Source organism: Mauremys reevesii, linkage group 1 (genome assembly GCF_016161935.1).
Source record: "Mauremys reevesii isolate NIE-2019 linkage group 1, ASM1616193v1, whole genome shotgun sequence".
Taxonomy (NCBI): Eukaryota; Metazoa; Chordata; order Testudines; family Geoemydidae; genus Mauremys; species Mauremys reevesii.
In genome coordinates, this window is record NC_052623.1 from 135,319,736 (window position 1) to 135,332,905 (window position 13,170).

At 48.9% G+C, this 13,170-nt stretch overlaps 1 protein-coding gene across 4 annotated transcripts in view; it reads left to right on the plus strand.

Annotated features, from left to right (window-relative positions):
• The first annotated feature begins 6,160 nt into the window (after positions 1-6,160).
• WWC3 (WWC family member 3) overlaps positions 6,161-13,170 on the plus strand; it is a 176,344-nt gene continuing 169,334 nt past the window's right edge. For 2 of the 4 annotated variants that reach the window (XM_039500168.1, XM_039500169.1), the window contains exon 1: positions 6,161-6,334. Coding sequence is in view for 1 of the 4 variants with exons in the window: in XM_039500162.1 (XP_039356096.1) it covers positions 6,881-6,885 (5 nt within the window). In the remaining 3 variants the exon portion in view is untranslated. Of the gene's footprint in view, positions 6,335-6,771; positions 6,886-6,936; positions 6,958-13,170 lie in introns of those variants that run through there. The other 2 variants (XM_039500162.1, XM_039500167.1) reach the window with 2 other exon arrangements.

Consider the following 13,170-nt stretch of genomic DNA (forward strand, 5'->3'; position numbering starts at 1 on the left):
GGCACCGGACCACCTTGCCAACGAGTACATAAACAGCAAGGGGTACTTCTCAATGGTGCTGCAAGCACTGGTGGATCACAAGGGATGTTTCACCGACATCAATGTGGGATGGCCGGGAAAGGTGCATGACGCTTGCATCTTTAGGAACTCTGGGCTGTTTGAGCAGCTGCAAGAAGGGACTTACTTCTCAGACCAGAAAATTACTGTTGGGGATGTTGAAATGTTATAGTTATTCGTGGAGACCCAGCCTACTCCTTGCTCCCATGGCTCATGAAGCCATACACGGGCAGCCTGGACAGTAGTAAGGAGCAGTTCAATTATAGGTTGAGCAAGTGCAGAACGGTTGTAGAATGTGCCTTTGGATGTTTAAAAGCTCACTGGTGTTGTTTGCTGACTAGGTTAGACCTCAGCGCAATCAATATTCTCATTGTTATTACTGCTTGCTATGTGCTCCATAATATCTGTGAGAGTAAGGGGGAAGACGTTTAAGGTGGGGTGGGAGGTTGAGGCAAATCGTCTGGCTGCTAATTTTGAACAGCCAGATTAGAAGAGCACAGGTAGGCATGCTGCGCATCAGAGAGGCTTTGAAAACCAGTTTCATGACTGGCCAGGCTATGGTGTGACAGTTGTGTGTGTTTCTCCTTGATGCAAACCCGCCTCCTTTGTTGATTTTAATTCCCTGTAAGTCAACCACCCTCCCCCCTTCAATCACAGGGGGCAAAGAAAATAAAATCACTATTGTTTTGAAACCATGCATTCTTTCTTTATTAAATTAAAGAAAAGGGAGAGAACTGATAAGGTAGCCTGGGTGGGGTAGGGTAGGAGGGTAGGACAAGGCCACACTGCAAATCAAAACTGTTTGAATGACAGCCTTCTGTTACTTGGGGCATCCTCTGGAGTGGAGTGGCTGGGTTCTCAGGACCTCCCCTCCCTGTGTTAGGTAATAAGGTAATAATTGGAGATATACCAATCTCCTAGAACTGGAAGGGATCTTGAAAGGTCATTGAGTCCAGCCCCCTGCCTTCACTAACAGGACCAATTTTTGCCCCAGATCCCTAAGTGGCCCCCTCAAGGATTGAACTCACAACCCTGGGTTTAGCAGGCCAATGCTCAAACCACTGAGCTATCCCTCCTCCCTTGAGCATCTAGGTGAGGAGGATATGGAACTTGGGGAGGAGGGCAGGCGGTTGTACAGTGGATGCAGGGGCGGTCTGTGCTCTTGTTGGCTTTCCTGCAGCTCCCCCATTAGCCTCAGCATTGCATCCTGCCTCTTCTCATCGTGCTCACGTAATGCTTTCCTGGACTCTGCCACTGAATGTCTCCATGCATTCAGCTGTGCCCTATCAGTGCAGGAGGATTGCATGAGCTCAGAAAACATGTAATCACGAGTGCGTTTTTTTCACCTTCTAATCTGTGATAACCTCAGGGACGGAGATGATAGGGGGAGCACAGAAACATTTGCACCTGCAGGGGGATAAAAAGGGAGAGTGGAATTTAAGAAGATACATTTCTGAAAACAAAAGGGAGACTTGCACAGTGAATCAAAGAATTCATAGCAGACAGCACATGTGCTTTAGGTACAAGGTCACATTTTGCCTTTTATATTGAGCACCTGCCAGTATGGTGACACATCACACACGGCTGGGCAACAGAATTCAGTTTCCAGGAAGCCATGGTAAGCCAAAGGGTACGTGGGTTTGGCTTCTAACGTCCTCCTAAACATGTGGGAATGTTTTCAAACTGCAGCGCCTTCCTTTCCCATAGCAAGCAATGCCGGTTGGGTTTGCCATTTAAAAGGAGGGGCTGCGGTCTTCAGGTGGATGTGCAGCACATCCCTCCTCCCCTCCTCCCCGTGCGGCTATTTGGGATGATCCCTTCACCCCTCCCCCTGCCATGTGGCTATTCTCAGGGATGATCCCTTTTAGCCAAGTGCAAACAGCCCAACATGAACGGGGTCCTTTTACTGTTCCCTTACAAAAATTCCCCTATTTCAACCAGGTGACCATGAACAATATCTCTCTCCTAAGGCTAACACAGAAAGATATAGACCGAATGTTGCTTGAATGCGACCAAAACCCAGGACCATTCGCTGCCATGGTTTGTGCTGCAATGATTCCAGACTACTTGCTACTGGCTTGGCATGGTAAAGTATCCTACCGTGGAGGACGAAATAAGGCAGCCCTCCCCAGAAACCTTCTGCAAAGGCTTTCAGGCCTGGTCTACACTCGGGGGGAAATCAATTTAAGTTAGGTAACTTCAGCTAGGTGAATAACGTAGCTGAAGTCGACGTACTTAGATCGACTTACCGTGGTGTCTTCACCGCGGTGAGTTGACTGCTGCCGCTCCCCCGTCGACTCTGCCTGCGCCTCTTGCCAAGCTGGAGTACAGGAGTCAACAGGAGAGCACTCGGGGACTAGACTAGATCCCCTCTGGACCGATCGCTGCCTGCCGATCTGGCCAGTAGTGAAGATGTACCCTCAGAGTACCTCCAGGAGAGGTTCATGGAGATGTCCCTGGAGGATTCCTGCTCCATCCCCAGACAGCTTAACAGACCTTTCCAGTAGCAGTACTGGCCGCGAATGCATCCGAAGTCTTCAGGGCAAATTAAACACTATTTCTTTTAAACCCTGTACTGTAGTTACAAATGTGCATTCACCAGAGGTGCCTTCTCCACCTTCAGGGTCGGGGATCCCACCTTGGAAGGGTATTGGCTCCAGGGTGATGAAAAGGTCCTGGCTGCTGGGGAGAACGGATTCACCACTTGCCTGCTGCGCATTCGTCTCCTCCTCCTCCTCCTCCACAAAATCCATCGCTGTGTTGTGTGAGACTCTCCGCTTCCAGGTGTTCACGGACAGTGGTAGAGTAGTGGTAGGGTCCCCCCCAGAATGCCATGCAGCTGATCATAGAAGCGGCATGTATAGGGCTCTGACCCAGAGCGACCGTTTGCCTCCTTTGTCTTTTGGTAGGCTCGCCTGAGCTCCTTAATTTTCACGCAGCACGGCTGTGTGTCCCTGTTGTAGCCTCTGTTCATCATGTCCTGTGCGATTTTGGCATATATATTAGCATTTCTTCTTTTTGATCAGAGTTCTGCCTGCACAGATTCTTCTCCCCATACAGCAAGCAGATCCAGTGTCTCCCATTCGCTTCATGCTGGAGCTCGTTTGCGATTCTGGGAGGAGTGCATGGTCACCTGTGCTGCTGTGCTCGCCACGCTGACCAAACAGGAAATGAAATTCAAAAGTTCCCAGGGCTTTTCCTGTGTACCTGGCTAGTGCATCGGAGTTCAAAGTGCTGTCCAGAGCTGTCATATTGGAGCACTCTGGGATAGCTCCCAGAGGCCAATAACGTCGATTTGCATCCGCACTACCCCAAATTCGACCCAGCAAGGTCGATTTTAGCACTAATCCCCTTGCCGGGGAGGAGTCGATTTTAAGAGCCCTTTAGGTTGACAGAACGGGGTTGCTTGTGTAGACGCATTCATTGTAAAATCGACCTACTGCGGCTAAATTCGACCTAACCCTGTAGTGTAGACCAGGGCTAAGTGGTCTCAGTGCCACTAGATGGGACAGAGCACCACACCCAGGAGGTGTGTGGGGTACACCAGGTCTATTGAAGCGCCCCCTCATGGCCACTCAATAAAGAGCTGTGAGGGGAATCCAAACCTCTGGATCCCTAGATATTTTAAGCAGGCCGTCTCAACAGGCTACAGTGCTGTTTCCTCCTTTGGCCTCTCTGCAGACTTCCTGGGCACCGATTCGCTCTGTTGCCCCTTCCATGGAAATGGGGCCCCTGAAACCACCTGCTTATGGGCCTAAGGCAGGTAGACTGAGGGACTCCATTTCTGCAGGGAAGTGTTATTATTCCCATTTTTACTGATGAGGAGCTTAGTCACAGAGAGACTGACTTGGTCAAGGTCACAAATGGTCTGTCGCAGAGCAACAAATTGGACCCAAGTTTGAGGTCCTAACCCCTGGACCATCCTTCTTCTCCGGTCAGCCACTATGTCTTTCTCCTCTTCAAAACATGTCCCTTCTGACTCTTTGTCCCTGACCCTGAATCCTCCAGCTGCAGGTTCCATGCTGCTGCCTGCCTCTGCATGGAGTGGATGGTTGAGGAGGGAGAGCCAGGCTGTTCTAGACTGGCAGAGACATGGAGATGATGCTGAGGGAAGGGCCTAACATGCAGCCAGTGCATTCTGCACTGGGACTAATCGCTGTGAAGGAGCCAGAGGCTGTGGAAGGGAGAGCTGGGTATGATACATGGAAGTGCTAATAAATTACTTAAAAAAAATAGCATCGGAGGGGTAGCCGTGTTAGTCTGGATCTGTAAAAGCAGCAAAGAGTCCTGTGGCACCTTATAGACTAACAGACGTATTGGATAATGCTTGCATATTTATACCTGCCTCTGGAAATTTCCACTACATGCATCCAATGAAGTGGGTATTCACCCACAAAAGCTTATGCTCCAATACGTCTGTTAGTCTATAAGGTGCCACAGGGCTCTTTGCTGCTTTTAAAAAAAATAAAAATTTAGTACCTCAAAACTTTCACCTAGATTTAAAGTTAACGGGGGATGCTTTGTGCCCTTCTGAAACAACAAGTTCAGCTAAACTCAGATCTTTCAAAGTTAGGAAATAAAGAGTGCAGGTGTGCCAGGTGCATGTTTTGTGTTAGGTAACATGTATTAACAGGAGCTACCTCCACCGATCCTACTCTCAAACACTGATCCTACTCCACAGAAACATCCCAACATTTGCTAAATGCTATGACCCCTTCAACCCTTATAGGATTCCATGTAACGGTATCACTTAACCATTATTAAACCTACAGACCACTCTCATATCCCATCTCACTGCTGGCAATCCCCATGGCAAGGAGACTCCTGTGTTGCTACTAATACACCACAATTCAGCACTGAAAAGAGGCATGCTGATCAAAGGAAAGAGGTGCCTGTGTACCATGAGAAATGCGGACACATGGGGGAAGAGAGAGGGGCTCAAACCTCCCACATCTCATATCACAATCATCAGATTCTCCAACTCCTCTGCCCATCGCTATTGCCAGCTCCAGGGAGGCAGTCAGGGTTGCACTGATGTTGTGTAGCTGGTCTCTTCTGCACGCCTTTAAATCTTATCCCCTGCAGGCTCTAAGGGTCAAACATTCCCCATACATATTACTTACCATCTTAGTGACAGCTACAGATTTTGACGGACACTTGGTCCCAGATCCTCCAAAGGCTCCAAGCTTCCATTGAAATGAATTGAAGTTAGGAGCCTAAGTCCCCTGAGGACCCGGGCTTTGGGATGGAGGAAGTTGTGAAGAGGCATGTCATGAGGCAGGGCGAGGCCGCTCCAGCCCCTTTATAATTGCGCCTCAGTCTCCCAATGGCGCGTGTGAACACAGGGTAGGGGTGAAACTCGCATGCTCTAGAAGGGGTTAGATGTGGGCACCCTCCCCACTTGGAGCGGTTTCACACGGGGCGGCTCTCTTCCCCCAGGCCGAGCCACTACCCTGGATGGGGGCGTGCGGCTGTAACCCGAGCCCGGCTCCGAACACAGGCGCAAACCCCGCGTGGCCCCGCCGCTCCGGATTCCCCCCCGGTTCCTTACGCCCGGATTTGTTTCCGCGCCACCTGGGCCAGGAACTAACTTCGGCCGCCTCGCCCCGCCGCGCCCCCCTCCCGGGAGCGGGTCTCTCCAGGCCGGAGGGGAGTATCTGCGCCGCCGGGGCTGGAGGCGGGCGGAGGGGAAGCGCCGCTCCCCGCCCCAGCGTGGGAATCGCCGGGAGGGGCCGGCCCTGGCGCAGGCAGGCAGGGAGGGAAGATGGCCGGGGCAGGCGCCGGGCGGGAGCGGGGGGAGCCGGCGGCGCTGTGAGCGGGGCGGGCGCTGGGAGACGCGGGCTCTCGGGGCCGCTGCCGGGCGGGGTTAGCGGCGGGGCTGGTCCCGGCTCGGAGCGGGGGAGGATGAACCCGGCGCGGCGCTGCCGGAGCCGCCCGAGTCCCGCTCCCCGCGGGGCCGCTTGGTAGCGCTGGAGGCGGCGACGGCGGCGGGCGGCCGGGGCCCGGCAGCGGGGCCGGCTGGGGAGCGGGCGGCGGCCGGGGCCGGGTGGCGGCGGCCGGGGAGCGGCGGGGCCATGCCCTGGGTGAGCGGCCGGCGGCGGCGGCAGCAGCAGCAGCAGGGAGCCGGGCAGCCGGCGGCGGGGGGCGGCCAGCGGGGCCGGGAGAGCTCGGAGCTGCCGCTGCCCGCGGGCTGGGAGGAGGCGAGAGACTTCGACGGGCGCGTCTTCTACATCGACCACAACACCCGGCAGACCTCGTGGATCGACCCCCGGGACAGGTAAGGGGCCGGCGGGCACCCAGGGCGCCTGCACCGGGGGCTGCGCTGGGGGAAGGGCCGCTAACTGCGTCCAGGGCCGCCCCAGACAGGGGGGCACAAGGGATGGGAGCCTGGCGAGCCCCTGGTTACATCTGGCTGATGCCCCCCTGCTCCCAGCTCCTCCGGGGGGGGGTTCCATTGCCCCGTTGTGCTCCCTTCCTGGGGGCGGGCAGTAGCCCGGGCTAGGGTGGATCGGCTGCCTCGCTTCCCTCGGCCCAGCAGCGGGGATTTGCTTTTGGACACTAACGGGGCCCGCTTGCCCTCTCCGCACTCCCCCAGCAGAGAGGTCGGGAGGTGTGTGCGCACTGGCTGGGGCCGTCACGCCTTCGCCGGGCTGCTCGCTGTGCTGGAGCCAGGTTCAGCCCGCGCGAACGCAGAGACATTCCGAGCAGCAGAACTGTTGCAGCATTTCAGCTTGCACAGATGGGCTGAAGCCACCTGAAAGAGCAGCCGTTCTGCGGGCACTCGATTTTATTGATCGGGCGATGGGGGTGGCTTGTCTGTTCCATGGTGTAAGTTTACGAGCCAAGAAAATCCAGAAAGGACACTTACCGCAACATATTTAAAGGGTTTATTGGATTTTTGTAAGTCACGGTTTGCGCTAGTAATTTTTAACTCAACTCCCAATATGAAGTCAAATAAACTATTCTTGCTCTCATGGAAACGTCTGCAAACTATTGTTTGTAATTCAACATGAGCATTTTAAAGTATTCATAGTGGGGTGAAATATCGCTTTGCTATGAAGTGTGAAAGTGGAGATATTATTTGGTGCATTGTGGTGTAGTTTAGAAGTACAGAGTTGTCACTTGTTGAAATCTAATACATTTCTTCTCAAGCTTTGACCTGCCATTTCCTTCTCAGAAGAACAGAAAAATATTTAGGCCTCCTCTGATTTAAATATTCTTAAAGGGGCCTTGTGTGGACTCTTTGCTTCTCTGCTTAACTCCCACACCCCTCAAACTGCACTATTTTAGATGTAGCTGTGTTTTTAAAAGAAATGGAGCATAAAGTCTCTTACAGTGGATAGACTGATTGAGCTGCATAGCTTTATTCTGATACAGTACTCAGTCCCTGTCAACACTTGCACATGCTTAACTTTACTTGCATGAATAATCACACTGACTTCTGAAGTGGGCCAGCTCACTTAAGTTAGCGGTGTGTGTTTGCAGGATCAGGTCCCTAGTCATTTCTGTATAGTGTTAAAGTATCTTTTTACTTCCAATTTGTAAATATTATTTGAGCAGTAAAAGCTTATTTTAGGAGACAAAGCAGCACTGTCTGTAGTTAGTGCCCATGCATAGTTTTTTGTAAGTGGTGTATAGCTAGAAGCTGGAGTGTGTTTTCGTTTTTCAAATGCTAGTATAGAATCCACTATAACTTTGCAGCATGACCATGCTGATTTATTAGCCGGTTTGAACAAATTGGAAACACAGCTGCTTGGGATATAATGAAATAATATGGATTACCTTATCAGAAGATAACATTTAGGGAGAAATTTGGTAAATCGGTGTTTTTTCTAATCAATTTGAGGAATATGTGGGCTACTACAAATTACTTTGGACTATATTGTTACAAAATGACTTCACATATTTTGGGCTTGGTGGCATGTCTCAATGAGTGAGAAAACATCACTTTTTAAAAACAGGTTTAAGTATTTTTTTTTTATAAACTTGCATCAGCTAACTGAAGAATTTATTACAGTTTAAAGATTATGGAAGTATGTAACATTTATAGATGGTGTGGCCTGGTAAACACAATCTCACTTTGAAGAGTTGCTCTAAAAAATTCCATGTAGAGTTACTGAACACAAGTGTCAGTATTTTAGGTGTTGGTAAAATAAGAAAGTTTGCTGTATACTTTTCTATATTAAACAATTTTTTATAGTAAGTGAAAGTTAGAAAAGGATAGTTTGAACTTCGTCCAGAACTACCTTGCCAGAAATATGCATGGAATGTTAAGCAGGCCACAGAAACATTTAAATGGAGTCTGGTTTAAAGACTGTAATAATAATTTGTTCAATTCCTGTTTTCTTGCACAATGGTACATTGCTGTTTTTGTAGGTAAATATTTATACTGTTTATACAGTTAACTGTTTTATCTGAAAACAATCTTTCCATATTCTATTGACTGTGTATATGTGTATGTTTTGTGTTCATGTACTGCAGTTTTCTGTATTCAGTTGACATATAATTTTCTGCATTGATTGTATACTCTAATGCTGCTATTGACTTATTTTGAACATGCAGTGGTATTATAGCCCAGGATATTAGAGAGACAAGGTGGGTGAGGTTTAATGGCTCAATTTTTGGTTTTGAATATGCTACCTTCAGGGTGTCTGAAGGCAAGTATATTTGTCTCAGTAGTCAGTCTATCTCTTTGCTTTCCCCTGAAATGTAACGGAAGGAGGAAGCCTTTCCATATGGTTCTTCGGAATATATGGAGCAAATATATAGAGTGCAGAGGAAAGAATTAAACAAGTCTTAGCATAACACCATTGAATTCATGACTGAATTTACTTCAGTATGCTTAAAATTATATGCCTTAATTTGTTAAAATAATCAGTAATTTGGAATGTTGTCTGATGTGTATAGCTTTGTCCAAATACTAATTTAGATTAATGCTTAATCTTCCCTTGGCTCACCAAGAATGCATGAATATGTGGTATAGTTTGTTCAGTGGAGATTGACACACATAACTTGAAGCAGATACAAAAGGTGATTTATATCAGGCCAGTGCCATCAACTTCTGCAGAATTTAAGCCTTCATTCTAGCCCTGTGGTTGCAAAGATAACCTTTCAAATGCAAACTCAGGATAAGATGCTGCTATGTTATCTTACAGACAGACATCTTCAGAGTATGCTGCTGATTAGATGTTTCTTTGGAAATGCTATAGAGTGAAAACTGACCAGGCTTGTGAGTTTTCATTGCTGCTATTCAGAGTCTTCTGGGTGGCAGTGGAACAAATAAGAACTCAATTTTGCCAATGCTTGGGAAAGCCCTAAGCAGCTAGGAGACATATGTACTGTAGCTATTCATTTTTTGGAGAAAAGGACTTAACACCAGATTGAGGGAGGGATAGGGTAGTAGTAATACACCTCCCCCCATCACATCAACCAGGAGACTGGGGGAGGAGTAAAGTAGCAGAAATTACTCCCCATTCCTGAAGCAGCCAAAAGGGGGTGGGTTTTTTGGGGGGAAGGGGAGGAGGAGGACACACCCAGCATGTTTTTACTATCTAGCAGCCAAAAGGTATTGGGAAAAAATTGAAGCTTGGCCCACAGGCATCTCAGATTATCAGCCATCTACTAACTAGAGAATGATAGGAAAGATGGAGCCCTACTCCTAAGCACACATCAGGGACAACACTCTATTAGGCTTTCCAGCATGTTTCCCATTCCCAGCAGCTTGGGGCATGGCTCTTCTTTTGGGCATTGCCTCCAGACTGTGCGTGGGCTGTGTGTCTCAATCATTTGTTTGAGTAAAAACTTAAACCTACCACCAGTTGTTTGGTTAACAAATTGATCCCTATGTCAGGGTTGGCAGGAGAGAGGGGGGGGGAAAGGTTAATGGGATAAGTTAGGAGAGCAGTATACAGATTTTTTTTGGAGGCAGGGGTGAGGAAGAAATGCAAGAGAGAGGAGGAGAAGAACACAGTGAAAAGAGAGATGAGATGGTGGTAGATGGAAAGAGAAAGAAGAGAACTGGAAACTGAATATGACTCAGGAAAAATACATTAAGATCTATTATAGGAAAGAAAGTGGAGTAAAGCTAGGAAGGAAAACAAGGAATAATATGTGAGATGAAGTAAGGAAGGTCAGTGTCAAAGGGTGTTCTGCTTGCCGCTGGATGGTGCCTCCTGGTGGTTAGCTCTGCCCAGTTTAGCAATCCCTTTTTGGTCTTCCACCATACAGTTCTTCTCCTGCTCACCAAGTTACAGTATGTCTACTGCGTGACGTGACCCTCCAGCCAGATCACACTATAATTTCCTCTTCATGGGGAGTCTTTCAAAGTCCTTCTGCACCCACTGCCCTGACTTTGTCACTCTTGCAGTGTCTCTGCCAGTCTTCCTATCAGCTGCCCTTAACAAAACCATTCTGTAGTGGATGATAGGGAAACCAAGGCATACCCTCTACTCTGGGTTCCTGTTCAGGGCTCTGTAGCAAGCAGTTGGTCTGGGACTTCACCAACCTTACTGCCCTCTTCCCTGAACTACAGCCCACCATGCTTCTTTTTCATCAGCCTTCTTACTCACAACCCTTTCTCTTAGGCCCACTAAGTAAACCCTTCCTCATGAGTTTCTATATCCCATTCCTGCTCCCTTACTGCAGAGAGAGAGGATGCAGGCTGCATCCCTGCTGCCTCCCACTCTGTTGCCACTGCCAGCCTCCTAGCTTTATAGAAGCTCTGCCTGCTCCCTCATAAGTGAACTTCCTTGTAATTAGGCCCTCCACACAACCTAAGTCTCCCCCATTTGCAGCTTAATTGGTTGATGGGGGCCCACTTAGCCTAATCAGCTCTTTCAGGGCTGGTGTGGCGAGCACACCCCATCACAGTCGGACAAGCAGTTTTAGTGAGTATTTTATCTTTGAGCTCGATCACCGCCTTGGTTGACAAAGATAATTGTGTTGATGTACGTAGACTTCTTAGCACTATACAGAATCAGTGTGCTATGTATTAAATGGATTATAAACTGCTAGTTCTCAAAAATTAATTGTTAATGGGGAAGTTCAGACGTGTTGATAATTATCCATCTGTCTTCTGTCTCCATCTGTCTCTATTATACCTGGGCTCTGTAGCGTAGACAGAAATTCTTCTGCCGGCATAGTAATACCACCTTCCCGAATGACATTAGTTAAGATGACAGAATCGTCTGCGCTAGTGGTTTTGTCAGCCTAATTATCTTCAGGGGGTATGATTTTTTTGTTCCACACTCCTAGCCAGCATAGCTATTCTGGCATACCTTTGTGTTGTAGACCAGGCCATAGATTGTAAATTCTTCAGTGGGATCTTGATCAGTGGCTAGGGTGCTTGGTGCTTAGATACTATGGTAATACAAGTTTCCTGTGACCGTTTTTTCGGAGAAGGTCAAATTTGGCAAGGGAGTGTACTTTGTGCTGGGGATGTGCCTTTTTCTGTCCCTGTGAAAACTGTCAAAATTTGAAAAAGCCTTTGAAAAATTGCAGTTTGCACATGCTCAGTAGAGATTTTGATTTTAGCAGCTAAATTATCTGAAGATTCCGTCTGCACTGAGTATGCTGCGACTTGGAGCTGAGCAGGAGATGCTCTGCAATTGCAGCTCTGGGCTGCTGCAGACTGTGTTGAGCATGGGCACGTGAAGTTAAAACTGAGAGATGGAGGTCTACCTTTCCTGTGCTCTTAGTGGTCCCCTGTTGGCACCCATTCAGGCAGCATGGAGGAGAAAGTCACCTGATTTGAATGCAGAGGGGACAAAAGCTAGACTTGGAGGGGGAATAGTCTGGAGGAAATGGGGGGTGAACCCCAAAACTGAGAATGGAAGCTGAGTAAAGGGAATTGGGAGGGGTAGAGGTGAGTCGAGTCTAAGAGCCAGGGAGGGAGATGTGGAGGTGAAGGAGACTGGGAATGGGAACCAATGGGGCAGGGAGAAAGAAGTGAGAGGGTGGGGAGGCATCTACAGAAGAGCTAAGGTGTGGGGGAGAAATGGGACTGGCTGGACAAGGAGCTGGGATGAGGAAGAAGGGACAGTGAGATTGGATGAGGAACCTATGTGGAGGGAGACTGAGCTACTGACGGGGAACATAGATAGGGGAGCAGTGAGTGGAGGTCAGGATGGGGGGGGGGGAAGAGGGATTGGGCCAGGAGACGGAATAGGAGTGGCAGAGTGAGACTGGGGTGAGCAGTTTGGAGGGGTAAGACTAGGGCTTGGTGATCCTGGGATGAAAACCCTGAGGTGTAGAGACTGGGACTGGCTAAATAAGGAGAATAGGACTGGGAAGAGACAGGGCCAGGACACGTTGGGAGGGATAGAGCAGAAAAGAAAGGGGTCACACTTGGATGGGTGGGCAGGACAGGCTGTACCCACCAGACACACTCCTTACCAGACTCCGGGCCATTGAACCAAAGTGTAGTACAGACTGGCCCACTGGGGTTCCTCCCCCTACTCAGCAGGGGTGCTGGAACAATTTGTATAGTGGGGATGTTGAGCGCCATTGAACCAAACTGTAAACCCTTTATATAATGGAAACCATGTCAAGCCAGGGGGTGAGTGAGCACCACCCGAATCCCTAGTTCTAGCACCTATGCTCCGCAGGTGGCAGCAGATCCCACCACTTGGTGTAGGGGCGGGATACAAGGGCTAGGAAATGGATGGTGTGAAGCACGAGCGTGTACAGATGTTCTCTGGAAGTGATTTGGAGGTTGGAAGGTTTGCAGTGAATGAGCCTGGGAATTGAAGGAAGATAAAGGAGGTTCTCCTGGTTAGGCAGTCGATTGCTGCTCTGGAGAATTGGATTCTAGTCTACCTCTGCCCTGAGATTCTGTCGCTTAAACCAGGCTTTTTGCAGGTGATCACTGACTGTGTGTTCCTAATTTTTTGGCTGCCTGACTTGAGACCCTGGGATTTGATTTGCAGAAGTGCTGAATACTCACAGCTGCAACTGAAGTTAGTGAGAGTTGTTCTTTGAACATTATGGAGTGCTGTATGATGCTAAGTACTCTAAAAAGTCAGAACAGGGAGAATACAAAAGATTGACTAGCTTTGATTAAGTGAGCAGGGTCCATTCAACCAAGTCAGGACCTTATTTTGTTAGACATTGTAC